Source organism: Hirundo rustica, chromosome 16, assembly GCF_015227805.2.
Source record: "Hirundo rustica isolate bHirRus1 chromosome 16, bHirRus1.pri.v3, whole genome shotgun sequence".
Taxonomy (NCBI): Eukaryota; Metazoa; Chordata; class Aves; order Passeriformes; family Hirundinidae; genus Hirundo; species Hirundo rustica.
This window is the reverse complement of record NC_053465.1, coordinates 4,536,657-4,551,937: the sequence shown is the minus strand read 5'-3', so window position 1 is coordinate 4,551,937 and position 15,281 is coordinate 4,536,657. Positions and strand designations below refer to the sequence as shown.

General features: G+C 45.1%; 1 protein-coding gene across 1 annotated transcript in view; it reads right to left on the bottom strand.

Annotated features, from left to right (window-relative positions):
- Nucleotides 1-15,281, bottom strand: part of CDH4 (cadherin 4) — a 419,139-nt gene that overhangs the window by 84,701 nt on the left and 319,157 nt on the right. Inside the window, exons 5-6 of the mRNA XM_040079951.2 lie at nt 11,479-11,634; nt 3,351-3,495 (exon numbers count right to left, since the gene is read on the bottom strand). Coding sequence (XP_039935885.1) covers nt 3,351-3,495; nt 11,479-11,634 — 301 coding nt within the window. The remainder of the gene's footprint in view (nt 1-3,350; nt 3,496-11,478; nt 11,635-15,281) is intronic.

Genomic DNA, 15,281 nt, shown 5'->3' with positions numbered 1-15,281 from the left:
TTATTATAATCTTAACCAGCAACAACAGCCAATTATAATTAATAATACTTGATGATTTCTTTTCCATTCCTGTCAAGGATTGCTTCAAGGTGACTCGTGGAGAGCACTCTCCTTGGAAACCCAGGCTGAGTGCTCTGCAGCCTGGGAAGCCCCTTCACTTAAACCCCATCAAGCTGTCTAATGAGTCTCTTCACATCGCTGCCAATTCTTCCAGCTCTCGGACAATTTTGCGTATTTGTATTCCAGGCTAAAGCAAACTTGCTTCTGCGGGAGGCTGAGTGCCCAGCAGCATCACACCGTGCTGCAGGCTGGAGCACGCCTCCTTCTGCATTCCTCTCTCCTTGTTCACTCCACCCTCTTTTGGCTCGTTCACTGCGGAGTCAGCGGGTCACATCTTACTTGGCCACCCTCCGTGCCCTGCCCTGGCCTGGCACACACTGCAGCTCCCTGCCAGGCTCAGAGATGACGCCCCAAGCTCTGTTCCAGGTCACCACACCCCGGCCCCAAGCGGGGACCAGGCTGCGCTTGGCGGTGCAGGATGCTGCGGAGGGACAGCCCTGCCTGCTGTGCACACACAGCCCTGCCTCTGCTCCATCCCAGACCTGGGAGTGCTGGGACAGCACCACCGGGGTCCCTCCTGCTCACTGGAACCAGATCTGCTCTGCTGAAGCCGTGCCGGGGCTTTCCCCGCAGCTCAAGGTCACTGAGCTGTGCTCAGCCTCTGCTCAACAGCGTATTTGTGATGGTCTTGCTCTGCAAAATTTCCAGGGGTTGACCTCGAGCTCCAAATATCCTTTTTTATCCGGGCTTTTTGGTTTTTATTAAATCTGGGCAAAATTGTGACCGACTTCAAACAGCCATTGGCTGCTCATTCTGGCTGTCCTCAGTGTCAGCATTTATGTGGGATACTCTAATACCTTCCTCATCAGAGGTGTGCAAAATTAGGAACATTGCAGATACTGTCGTAATCAAGTAATCCTGCATTTTTAATCACAGCCATTATAAATGGGCATATGGAAGATGTGAGAAATAACAATTGCACAGGATATCCAGGGACGCATTTTCAGTCCTCAGGCATAGTTCAGCAGCACTGAGCAGAGGAAAATGAATGCTGAACTCCTGTAACACATAACAAGATTTTTTGGCTTGCTTGAAGCATGGATATTCACTCATATGCAGATATGTTTTTATAGATGCATATACATCTCTAACTTACTGTTGAATCAGTAGTGAACAAATTTTGCTGTTTCCTCAAAGAATATGCAGTGTCTTTCATTTCTCAGCCACTGCCAGAAATAATAATGAATTCTTGTCACATATTTCTACTCTTGCAATGGCTGGTGTGGTGCCTCCTTAGTTGTTACAACATTCTGAGGCATCTTCAACTAATAAAAAGTTTCTAAATATTTGCAAGATCTGCCTTTAGCTAAATGCATTGTCTACACTTGTCTCTGCTTAAAGAGGGACACATAATTTTGAGGCAAAGAAGGAGCATGCAGATATCCCCTTTAACTCTGTGACCTCTCTATCACTTTCTCAAAGGCAGAAGATCATGTTTCTTGCCAAGAACATGGAATGAAGCTCTCCAATACCCAAATTCCTAGGAGGCTCTACACAAGCAAGGAAGAGAAATTCAATACTAATATAAACCTTTAAAAGAATACTGATTAAATAGGAGTGAAAAAAAGCCCTGACAAATACATCAAAGACAAATGTAATTGCTTTTGAATAAAAACAGATTGCTTTCTACCTTTCTGCCTTAAAGGCAAGCACTCCAGCCTGGGATAGAGAATACCAAAAAACACTGCTAGAAGCAAAGGCACAAGTATTTTGTAGGCAAAATTATCCTGTTCTATTTAATAGCTCAAAGGCTTATCTGGATTTCAGACAAGAAGAGGATGCAATTTACTGCTTCTTTGACAGATGAACAGAGCTAGTTAAAACATTTGGGAACACTTTGAATATTGATCTGTCCTCGAATAAGATGTAAGAAATTTGATTTGCTATGGAAATGTTTTATCAGTCTTCAAACACTTATATGCCCCAAAGTGGCCTTCACATGAAAGCTGGAAAGATTCTCTGGGAAGATGTCATTAGAACCACCAGCGCAGGGATTTCTCACCTTCCCTCCTCCAAGCAGGACCAGGATTAGGACTTTGAAGCTGGGACATCAGCACCCAAAGGAATCAGAGAGGGAGCTGTACCTATTCTCTGCTCAGAAATAAGGTCATGTTCTGTCCCCACCACGTGTCCCCCACAGCTGCCCGTCCCTCACAGCGCTGGAAGACAATCAATCACGACTGTGAATCACCTTGTTAAAAACAGCGCCCACCGGAGACTTCCCTGTCACACCTCCGGCAGTGGAGCCTCGTGATGAATGTTTGCTGACACAAACCAAAGTCACGGGGTATTTAACCCCTCAGCTGGCAAACAAGCAAGGAGAGAATCTAGGAGAAAACTCCCTCTGATTTCAGGAGACTTCCGATCCTACTGGTGACACGGAACGATTTATGTTCAGAGAATGGATACACTCATTTTAGTTACACCCAGCAATGAGCTAAACCAACCCTGCTCCCATATTGGAAACTGCAGGGTTACACCACACTCAAATAATAAATCAACAATAGAGTTGGAAATAGAACATTAAAGACCTTTACAGCTCTGTTTTTTTCCAAGCATATAAACGTGCTCATGTAAAAATCATCACTTTACCCCATACAGCTTACACCCTCACTGATTTTTCATCCATGTTTCACTTCATGTTTTTCCTCATTTTACCCTCTGTTACAAAAGTCTGTGGGGACAGATGATGAGCCTGCAATTTCAAGGTGAATAGAACCACTTCTGCAGGTTTGCATCAGGTCCCAGGTAAGAAGTGTTTTCTTGAGACAGAGCCTTCTTTGGAGTCTGACTGGATGCCAGATATTGAGTTGGCAAATGACTGAATTAGATATCAAGGAGGAGGATATTGAGCACTTGAGACCCAGGGTCAGTGGAAGGCCACTGCCAGGCTGGCTTTCAGTGCTCTGTAATTAGAATAACAGCCCTGTACGTGTGCAATGAGTGTATGAGAATGGCCCTACAGAGCATTACTCTACAAAACTGCTGCTTTTACAAATTCCACAGCCAGGAAGGGACCACCAGCATCCAGGTTCCCTCCATCCCAAGTCTGCATTTGCTCTTCATCCAGAAAAAGAGACACCAGATTGTTCTCCCCTCCATCAGTCTTCCCCCAAGAGCCAGCAGGAGCAAACCTCTCCCTCATCCCGTGTCCCAGCAGAGCCCAAGCCACCACACCAGATGGATGGATGAAAATCTGTCAAACTTTGAGACTTTTTCTTCAACTGTACCTGGTTTAGAGCCTTCATCAACAGATCCATTATAGACTTGGTTGATGAACTCCGGCCTGTTGTCATTCATATCAATCACATAGATGTAGAGGTCAATAGGATTCTCCACCTTGTTTCCATTCATGTCCACCGCATGAGCCCGCAGCTGGGAATGAGCACAAAGAAAGCACAATATCAGCAGCTGGATTTGTTGCATTGTAAGAGACTGTTTTGCAAGGATTGACTTTACATCATAAATACTTTCTCAAAACTGAATGGAGCCAGTATCTAATTCCAGCAGAAAGCACGGACATGGTTTCTATCTACACTCGACTCACAGATAGTTTTTCAAAGCTTAATATAATATTGAAATAATATTTTAAAACAGTGATTGTCAGTGGAAACACTTCAACTCTGGTGTAGTGATGCTATGCTATCCCCTTCACAGCTCGCAGATCACTCTATTTTAATTTTAAAGACATATTGAACTTAGTCTGACAATCTGAAAACCAAATTTTGCTTAGTTCCAAATTAAGTAACGAAATGATTTTGAGAGAGAAGTTTCTTATGGGAACCTGCAGCATTTCACACCCATAACACTCGGGATTAATAAGTGAAGAGATTTCAGGATGATCTTGGTAATGTTTATTCTTCATTTAATCATGGTCTCCAGGAACAGCAACAGCTACCGACCCCATTGCTCTGTGCACCAAAAGACATTTAAAAACTCCCTTTCCTCCAAATAATGGGAGCCCCCATGGCACTAAGAATGCAATTTCCTCAGGCTTGAATAAAATACCCAGTGCTGAGGCATTTCAATAACCAGAGCCACAGTGTTAAGCCCTCAGTTAAACTGGAACTGCAGCTTTATCTTATTAGCAATAACCATCAGTAATAACGCCCAGAAACAAGAGCATCTGTTTTCTGAACAAAAGAGACAGATACAGCATGTCAAAATGAGTAATTAATAAAACAAAGCAATCACAATAGTCTGGAACAATCAGTAACCAGGTGAAAAAAATGGATAGCTTTCTCATTAAAGGGAACAGATGGCTACTCTCGATGGTGCGTGGCTGAAGGCGCTGCCGCTGCCGCCTTCGGGAGAGCTCCCGCAGCGAGGGGAGAGCTGCACGGCCCCCGACCCGCCTGCCACCGGGGAGGCACTGCCTGCCTCTGACTGCTGCAGGTTTTGGCCACCATCCCTCTTCATTTCAGCCCCTGTGAGCAGCGCTGAACCTCCTCCCTGCCAGGAGAACTGGGGACAGCGCTCGGGATGGCCGCGGGACATCCCACAGGGCTGGTGGGATGAGGAACCGAGGCTTCAGAGGGCATCAGCCTCACAGAGCCACAGTCACACAACGGGCTGGGCTGGAAAAGACCTTAAAGCTCATCTAGTTCCAACCCTCTGTCACAGGCAGAGAACCTTCCACTGGACCAGGTTGCTCCGAGCTCCATCCACCCTGTGCTTGAACACTTGCAGGGATGCGGCAGCCACAGCTTCTCCGGGCAACCTGTTCTGCCCTCCTGCCAGGGCTGGCTGGGAGAGGGGGGCTGAAGGATAGGAGACACAGCAGCTCATGCCATCCAGTGGGATGGAGACCTCTGGTCCCTCCCAGCAGTTCCCTACAGCACCAGGCTGCTGCTGGGAGTCAGAGCTGACATGACAGGGAGGTCTCCAGCTCCTCTGATGCGTGACAAGTAAATGTGATAATTGCATTAGCCCTGGTTCCTGTCTTTCACTCTCTCTGTGCTGGTGATTGATGCAACTTTCCCCTTCATGTATGGTGCTCAGAAGTCCAGAGCTTAACAAAAGGAACCGCACACCATTAGGATGGGCTGGATTAACATTTAATCAAGCAAAGAGAACAAACTGCCATGTGAAATGAGCTGGGAGAAAAACACTTTTTTTTTTTTTTTTTTTTTTAAAAGGAAATTAAGCAGCACGTTTTCTTTAAAGCCTGAAGAAGTCCAGCTTTGCTTTCAATACAGGGTGTACCATTTGTGTTTCATGACTTGCAGTGCTCTTAATATCTGCATTTCTTTCCTACATTTGAACTGGTTTGGCTCCCACCTGTTGAGCTATCCATCATGTCAGATGTAGCAATTCAATGACTTTACAGTCAGAGGTCAGACTGTCTTTGAAAAAAAGTAATTCAGAGCTAAAATTAAAGTTATTATCTTCAAACCGAGGCAGCACTGGGCTCTCTCTTACAGCATTTCCAGCAGCGGAAATGGTTCCATTCAGAGATAAAGCAGAGAGCAAAGCTGGTATCTCCCCCCTCAGATCTGACTCTCCCCCTGCAAATTTTTAATTACATTCGATAGCTTTTGTTTGAGATCTCCATGGGTAAGGGATTTCTCAGCAATGCACATCTATCTGCTTGCTGCACTCACTGAGCACATGTTACCCATCAGAGCGTTATTGCCTGCACTCAAGGCAAAACAAATTCAGTAAGCAAGACTGCAGGAATCTCATCAAACCTGTGGTGACATGTTCCAGTGTCCTGAGCCCAGCAGCAGCACTGGGCGAGGCTATGGGAGGCAGGGCAGTGCTGGGCACACTGGTGTCCTGACCCAGCATCTGCAGTGCCAGGAAGATGGCACACTCTTCTCCTGCTCCTTTTTTAGGCCTGGCTTCAGTGAACATTTCTACTTTTTTCCTTTTGTGCTTGTTTGCATTCATTTTCTCTGCCTGTACTCTCTGAACACCTCCCATGTGCCAATGCCTCCGTATCTCCCACAACACGTTGCTTCTCTGTGGTCAGTGCCAGCTGTGGCAGAGGGAGAAGCGAGTCCTGAGCCACAGGGTTGAATTTCAACTCAATGGGAGCTGTTCCTGCTAAAACCCATTCCTTGTTAAGAGACAATTCCTCATTAGAGACCATCCTCAGCATAGAGAGCCACGGAAGGAGGGACTCCAGGGGGTCAATCTGTCTGCTGGGCACCTGGCTGGATCTGCAGGGCAGATCTACACTGCATTTCCCTTCCTTAATTCATCTTCTCCCTCGTTCTCTTGTCCTAATTTTGGTATTCATGAGGCATCCTCAAGCTGGACAACACACTTTGTTCTGGAGCCACTCTTCAATGGCTGAGATGGGGCTCAATTCTGCGAGGCACAGTGGGAGCCCACGTGGTACTCCGTGGCCACCTGTGGCCAAGCCACCTCTGCCACCTCTGTTTTGGTGGTAGAGTGATGGAGGGGATGAAAAGCAGATGCTTTGTAGCACTGGGCAAGGCACAAAAGGTGATGGTTGAGCTCCATCAGACACACACATCATTTTGAGCTGGAAATACACCAGTGAAAGGTCAGTGAGCATCACCACAGGACACATGCCAGATGTGGGGCGTGCACAAACATTCAAATGGGAGCTGGTGGGTGGCTGAAGGGACAGTTAAGAAACATTTATAAAGTTAGTTTGAAACATTTACACTTTCCCCAAGAGGGAGAACATGACAGGAGTGAAGAAGGAGTAAAATCAAATGAAATACCTTGCAAAGGATTCTGAAAAATTAATTCATGTAGCCAACTAATCTCTAGCTGATGCATCACTCTGCTGTAGCAGCCAAGGAGCTGGCTCGATATCCTTTAACAAATATTGCTTAAAAGTGTGACAATTATTGCTATCATATTCAGCAGCAGCTAACACAGGTCTCTGAGGTTTTCCTACTGACAGTTTCCAGTGTAAATGTAGCTGTTGGCATACAAATGATTTGGTATCATGATTATTGATTACACTGGAGGCTGGTGGTATCTGAAGGCAGTTAGTCAAAGTCAACACAGAGAATTGTGTTAAATATGAATATTACTTAGGCACTAATACTACTAATACAAATATACATTATCAATCAGTGACAGGACCCTTAAGCAATAAGCATACAATGTCATGCCTAATTTGTGCGCTCTTAATTGTGATTAAAAGTTCAATTTAGAGCATTGTGACACAAATGGCTGGCATTATTCAACATGGTTCAAAATACTGGAATTAGCTCTCGTATCCTGTAATTTGTAGTAAAATTCTTCTGTTCCTTTGCATTTAAAACAACTCTTTGTCAGTCTGTAACCCACCCGTTCTACTCCAGCCATTTCTGAGGGAGCATTTCATCAGCATGATGCTGACAGTGCTCACATGTCTCTGGAACTGGATTAAGACTTGCTTCAAAGTTTCCCTATAATGCATATTACTTGAGTATCATAAGCAATGATTACTTACTGACATGTTTATGCTGATGTCTTTTGAAAACAGAGCTTGAGAAACGTCTTGGAAAACTAAGCTACCAATTTTCTATCCCTTGTACTTGCCAGGCCTAACTGCAGCTTAATATGAGGCAGGTGCCTGGATCAGAAAAGACATTCAGAGCCACTAATTCTGTCAGCAGCACAAACGGGGCTCGGGGAGCGCAGCTAAATAAGGCCAAGAGAACTCGTGCATATTAAATAATATTACCTGCTGAAACTTACTTGGCATGCAGTGAACATTTTAGGGGCTGACTGCTAAGGGAGAGGCAGCACACGCTTGCCACAGTGAGACAGCAGAGAAATGTGGGGAATGTGCCCCATGGCTGTGTGTCCCATGGCTGTGTGTCCCTTGGCTGTGTGTGCCATGGCTGTGTGTGCCATGGCTGTGTGTCCCACGGCTGTGTGTCCCATGGATGTGTGTCCCATGGCTGTGTGTCCCATGGCACTAATGATGCCGGGGTGGCTCCCAGGCCATCACTCAGTGCCACCTGTGCTGTTCCACACCATAACATTGGTTAAGTGGCAGCAGAGCCTGTCTCTCTTCTCTGCTCATATTTTCAGCTGACTCTGTGTCTAGGATGTCTGCGAGGTCCCTGGAGAGTTTGTGCTCTGGTTTGGAGTGCAGACAAAAACAGATGAGGCCAAAATACAGCTGAACATGCAATCACTGGGAGTGCTAGCACACACAACACCTGGGCAGGGGCTGTGAGTCCCAGAGGCACATACATCTCTGCATACCACAAGCTCAGAATGATCCTCCCTGAAAGTTCAAGAATGATCACAAAAACAGGGGAAGTTCTGCTGCAGAGCTCCCTATCTAATTAAAAAAAAAATCTGTTTCACCTTAGGGAACGAGGAAGGTTTCATCAGACAAATGGCTCGCTGAATGCAGGGAGTGTTAAAACACTAGTATTTTAAAAATGGTAGTCCTGAAGCAATACAGATAATTATGCATAAGAAAATATGTGTTGAAAATGTGGGAGTTAATGAAACAGAACTCTTGATATGTAGCCTCACAAACACTTGCAAATTATTGTTCTTTCTTTTATAATTAGTTTTTAGATTACCTGGGAACAAAAGCAGCAAGGACAACACTCGAGAGTGACAGAGAAGCTGAAAAGGCTCGGTTCTGTTCGGTGCTGCAGAAACCTGAAGCTGAGTAAATGCACCCAACTTCAGCTGGAGCACAAGGCTGCATCAGACACAGAGCCCACGTCCTGCTGGGTCAGAGAGAACAGTGGTGCCTTGCAGCTCCACTGACATTCTCCACCCCAGCTGAAGAGCCAAGCTACTAATTCAGGCCAAAGGAAACTGCAGCAGATCTCAAACAAGGAGTGGCCAAGCTCTCCGGTTCACATCCAAGCCTACACCTCAGTCACTGCTCTTCCAGCACTCAGTTCAAACCTGGCTCCATGTTGCCTTTCCTATCAGTTACAAACTGGGCTCTTTGAAGTGGCATAAATCCACTGCTTACTTCAAACCCTCCACTAGCCAAGATTTCGGACTTTATCTTCTTTCTGGAAACTGGCCAATTTTTTTCTTGTTTCCAGCACTGTTCACTCCTACTGTAAGTTTCTGCTCCAGTGTTTGGGTCATTGCTTTGTGCGTGGTGTATTTATAAAGGCTTTGTAAAGGGTTAGTAAATGAACAACTGATGGTTCAAGAAACCATCAATCCATTGCTACTGAAGCTGAAGGATCTAAAGGTCATTTACAGACAACTTAAAATGTTTTCCATCACCTTCTACTATTCTCCTAACAAAGATTTTTCTGTCATTCAGTATTCCTGTCTATAAGGTCTCATAACATACTTATCAGTTATTCCCTCTATAAAACACATCTTCCTGTAACCTTCGGAGTATGAATATGCTTATTTACACATGGATGCCATTAGTTCAAGGTTTCTGTGAGGAGCAGAAAAGGCTGGAAATCCTGTGGTATGTACAAGGCAGACTCATCCCGTCACCTTTGACAGGGCAATAATTCAATTTGCTGAATTCACTGTGACTGGTAGATTCAGTTTGTTTTTAAGGGGCACAGGGTTTGTTATGATGGAGGACAAAATCTGTTTCATCTCATGTTTTTGACTGCGAGTGTCTGATCGCAGACATCACAGCAGCTCCATCAAAAGTCTTAACTTTTTTATTATTGACTAGACTGTTATAAAAACCTGGCACTGCTGAAACAGTATCAACAAAGCTGAGATGACACACACTTTATCTCAAATATTTTTCTCCAAAACAACTTCTCTTCATGTTTTCCTAGGCACAACAAACAAAATAATTGTTCTTGTTCACAGAGGACAAAATTATTTTTCCTCAGATCTCCTTTTACCCAGGGGAAATCTCTTTTTCCACCCAACTAAAGAGGTAATCTATTTTCTTTATCCTTCCACCCCAGCCCAGAAGCTGTGTCAACATGGTTAACTGGATACCTGATAAAGCTGACAGAATGTGCATCTCCGACGGCGCAGTTTGGGATGCGGTGTCAGTGGAAGTGACCCGTGCGCTCTGCTGACATTACAGCATCCCTGGGAAGGGATATTACCATGCCAGGAGATGGGGCTAAGGCTGAGAGCAATCCATGAAACAACCCTTCACAGCCACTCCAGGAGACAACTAGAGTGCTGATGTGGAAAATGTTTGAAATTTTGCAGGGCTATCATGCAAGGGGCAACCTATTCTTTTAGCAATTTGTGGGACTGGATCTGCTGTGCAATTACACTGTGCAACAGAGGAGCTGGGGTTTATACCAAAACAGAGCAACCAATTACACTGTGAGCATGCTGCAGGTAGAGCATTTTATGAACTAGGATAACATGAGGCACCATCACTTTTGAGTGTAATTAATCTTAATTAATTCCCTGATACTTAATATTACCCTATCTGCATATTTAAAAACCTATCTGACACACCCCCATCATACTGCCTGAACATCTCCTGGTGAATTAAAATGAAAAATGACTATAGCAATTATTGCATGTTTAGATGCAGTAATGATTCTTAAATTAGTAATTTCCCAAGACATGCTAATGTAGTGACTGGCTTCTCATGGTTTTGGGTGGTTCAGTCTACACATAAATTTGCATGGATTTAACAAGCAGTGTGAAGTTGCACCATTTTAAACAAATGACTCTGTGTCTGAAAAAGACATCAGTTTATCTCCACTTTCATAAAAATCACAGAATTGTTTAGGTTGGAAAAGCCCTCTCAGATCAAGTCCAACTGTTCCCCCAGCACTGCCAAGCCCATCACTCAACCGTGTCCCCAACTGACACATCTACATGGCTTTTAAATCTCTCCAAGGATGGTAACTTCACCACTGCCCTGGGCAGCTGGTGCCAGGGCTGGACAACCCTTTTGGTGAAGAAATTTTTCCTGATATCCAACTTAAACCTCTCCTGGCACAACTTGAGGCTGCCTCTTGTTCTATCACTTGTTACCTGGGAGAAGAGATCAACCCCTGCGTGACTACAACCTCCTTCCAGGTAGCCACAGAGTGATGAGGTCTCCCCTGAGCCTCCTTTTCTCCAGACTGAGCCCCCCCAGCTCCTTCAGCTGCTCCTCTGAAACTCCCTCTCTCTGCCCTTCCACAGCTCCACTGCCCTTCCCTGGACATGCTCAATGTTCTTGCAGGGAGGGGCCCAAAACCGACCCCAGATTTGAGGTGTGGCCTCAGCAGTGCCCAGCACAGGGGCACAATCACTGTCCTGGTCCTGCTGGCCACACTACTGCTGACACAGGCCAGGTGCCACTGGCCCTCCTGGCCACTTGGGCACAGGCTGGCTCAGGTTCAGCTGCCACCAACCAGCACTTTGCACCGGTTTGGCTGTTTTAGCGCGTCCCTTCCGGAACCCAGCAGCTCTGCTTTGAGCTTGTGAGCCCAGCTGAAGCTCAGGACGTTTGATGCTCACGTGGTAGGAAGCTCTTTCCTCCCTGTCCATGGGGCGTGTCACGTACATCCTGCCAGACACAGGGTCGATGTTGAAGACCTCCATGGGCGGCTGGTCGGCTCCCACTCCAGTGATGCTGTATCTGATGTGGATCTCTTTGTCCTTATCGGAACGGATCTGCAGGAAACGACAGACACATGAACCCGTAAGTTCTGGACAAAAGCCGTATGGATGTTTAAGCAGCTTTAAAGATCTCAGCCTGAAGGCTGCAGAGATGTAATATCACTGTCAGCCCTGACGAAGGAGCTGAACGCCAAAGATCTGGCCAAAAGCCATGGAAAGTACGTTCCACATAGTTTCAGCTATTTTGCTCCTCTTTATTTCATGAGAAATCATTGAAATTGCAACTTTTCGACTGAGATGTGGAAGAGCCTAAAATGCACAAACCCCGCTGTTTACATATTACTGAAACCCCGGCCTCTACTTAAAGTCTCCAGATTTTTCAGCCATACCCAGAGTCTCCTGGCCATTAATCATTTCTGAAAACACTGTCTGCGAGCTCCCCTGTCGAATTCTCAGTCCTGGTGACTGTGCACTCAAATACTCCCAAGAAATTCAAAGAACCGGGCTGTTTGCTCCCCTTTGTCCAACCCTGTTGGCTTGCCAAGGCCAGGCTGGGAATGCCCAGTGGGATGTTACCATTTCATGTGATCATTTGTTGAAGAAAAGCATTTTTTGGACACTGTTTCTGAAAGCCCTTCCCTCCTGCACCTTAAGAACAACACTGCAAGCCGAGTACAGCACAGTGAGTTCCACGAACCTTGGATACAGAGCTGAGGAAAAAAATGGGAGGTTAATATGTTGTCCTAGCAACCCTGACTATCTCTTTAAACACAAATTTAATTTTCTGATCAAATGCTGAAAGAAGTTCTTGCAACAGCATGACTATTCCCAAAAGGAAGTGCAAGGTACAAATAAATTACCACCCCCTGCACCATCACAAAGTGTCTTGGCACAGTAAGAAGCGATGTGCATAAATTTTTCCCTAACAAGTCCATGAAGTAGCAGGAAGATAATAGAGCCCTCGTAGCTGAGTGCACGTTGGCATCTCTGCTACAGCGGCTGCACCCTTGGAGGGGCCTGAATGAACTTAGTGGGACCCTGTGTTCCCCAAACAGCTTCGATTTGAGGAGGGAAGGTCATTTCCCAAGGGAAGAGGAGGCTTTGCCTGTCAGGCAAAGGAATTGGAACGGGGCTGTGGGCTGCTCCACACTCCTCCCATACGTGACCTACTGCTATTCCTTCCTCTCCTGACACAGGAGGCTGACAATGCTGAAGGTGTCTGCGCAGGGCAATATCAGACCCCTGCCTCCCAGAATGTCCTTTGATCCCTTTGTCCGCATCATTACCAAGTTTGTACACTGTTTTCTTTGTACTTCCCCCGCCAAACTGTCTGCTCCTGCTAATGGCTGATCATGTCAGTTGTTACAGACACCGCCAGGATTGATCCGCGCGGCACCTTCGCCGCTGGGGCTGCAGGTCAGGGAATAGACACAGCTCCATTTGTCTTCCCTCCAAAGGATCCACCGCTTGTTACACTGCTAGTATCGAGGAAAACTGATTGTATAGTCACTTAAAAGAGGGCCTAGGGACACTGAAAGCGCCCTCACACTGCACAGGAGGTTTTGTCCAGGTTTATGTGAGGCTGGCGGACAATTGGAAGAGAGACCCAAGTAGACAGCAACGAATCCAACTTCCATTAGCAAATCTGTGGGTGAGGAAGGGTATACTAAAATCAAACAATGTTTGCACAACTGTGGTTTCAGTGACAGCAGCCAACTCACCAGTTTGATAGCTGAATGCCACCGTCCCCATTTTCAGAAGGTCAGCTCTGCCCTGCCAGAGGGAAGGGCTGGAAATCGAGCTGGTGGCAGTGTCTGTGCAAATGCACAGCTCAAGTCAGGGAGTTCAAGCTCCAATCCGCTACATCCACATCTGGGGCCAGGCTTAAGTGAAGTGAAAAAAGGGAGACGAAGCTGGACCTCCAGCTTTGAGCCAGAGTGGGGTTCCCACCTTACAAACTAAACAGGGTAACGTGGGACACGCAGCTGCAGGTCTTTATCAGTGCGTGTCTGGACACCTCCAAACAAACTGTAGTGTAAATTTTCCCTTAACAAAGGTGGAAAAACCCACAACAACCCAACAAAGGCATTTTGCGTTTGTACCCAGCCCCAGCCTGGCTCAGCTATGGCTGTGCCTGAGCACAAGCACTGCAGAGCTGAGCAGACACTCCAGGGAACCAAAATGGGAGCAGTTTTAACCCGACTCACAGAAGGGAAGAGCCTGTTAGTGGACATTTTTCTGCTCTATTTCTTGTTGCATATAGTACCCAGATCCCATTGTGATAAAGGCATTAGAAATGCATAGAGAGAGACAGAAAACAGGGAAAAGGAGCCCAGATTTAAATATTCAGTGCTAAAGGCACTATATTTTATTTTTGGGAAACGCAGATAAACAGAAGCTCTCGAAGAAAGCTATGTAGAGTTTAATAAAGTGCATGCTATAGGATGTCCTTGCAGCACTTTTATTAGCATTAATAGGGTCTAAGCTGTCTGTATGTAAATCATTGCAGACCTAGGAGATGAAATATATCATGAGACCCACACGACTCACCCAATTACACTGAGAGAAATCCATGAGCTAATTATACTGCATTGAGCAAAACAAAGATGGGGGAAAAATATTGCAAATATTCAGCAAAGACTCGTTATTTGCTGTTAATTGCAATCACAGCACGAGGGTTTGCCTGCTACCTATACTTAAATCCCTTTCCAGTAAAAATACAAGGGTGTGAAGTGTTCAGAAAGAAAATAATGTAAGAAGTAGCACTTGTCACAGAAAGTTGCAAAGACCATTGACAACGAAGCATAGTACATTTTACTGCCAGGGAGATATTTATCACACACATGCTTTTTATCTTGGAACATATAATTTTAGCACTCTTAATGAGATTAAAAAAAAAAAAAAAAAAAAAATAATTCAGTAATCCTGTAGCATTTTGACCAAAGATTTAATTTGCTTAATTCCCAGGGTGCAATTTAGTAAATCTTGTTGAGAAGTTAAGAACATTAACAGAACACAATGCAAGATTTACTTTTGTTGAAACTGTTCCTGGAGCAGTTTACAACAACAACAACAATAACAACAACAATAACAACAACAACAACAACAACAACAACAACAACAACAACAACAACAACAACAATAATAATAATAATAATAATAATAATAATAATAATAATAATAATATAACCACTTCTCTATTCCCAAGGAGCTCACTAAATCAGGAGTAAAGATTTCTGGTTGGGGGATTTTACTGGTTCAGAAGAGAGTTACTTTTTCCTTCATTTAGCCTGGGAAGTGTGAAGATGATAACAGATCCATATGATAATCTTCCGACTGGAGAACATACACATGAATTTTCCTTTCATTTATCTCTCCTTTTATAATGCAGTCAAGAGGTATGCAGGGCTCTTTGGGTTACAGAACAGATGGCAGAGGGATGGTTTTCCTTAGCTGCATTTATACATTTTTTACTCAGAGAACCCTTGGAGCTTTGAGCTTCTCCAGTGCCTGGCATGATACAACTCTGCATATGATGATGCGAGCGGGATGAATGATGATGGCTGATGACTGTCATAAAAGGAATTTGCTTGCAAAGCAGCTTTTATGCTCTAAAAAACCCCTCTGGGACAGAGCTTGGAGTGGATTGACACACTGGTGAGGGAAAACGTCCCAGATCAAAAGGCAATTTATGTTGGAAG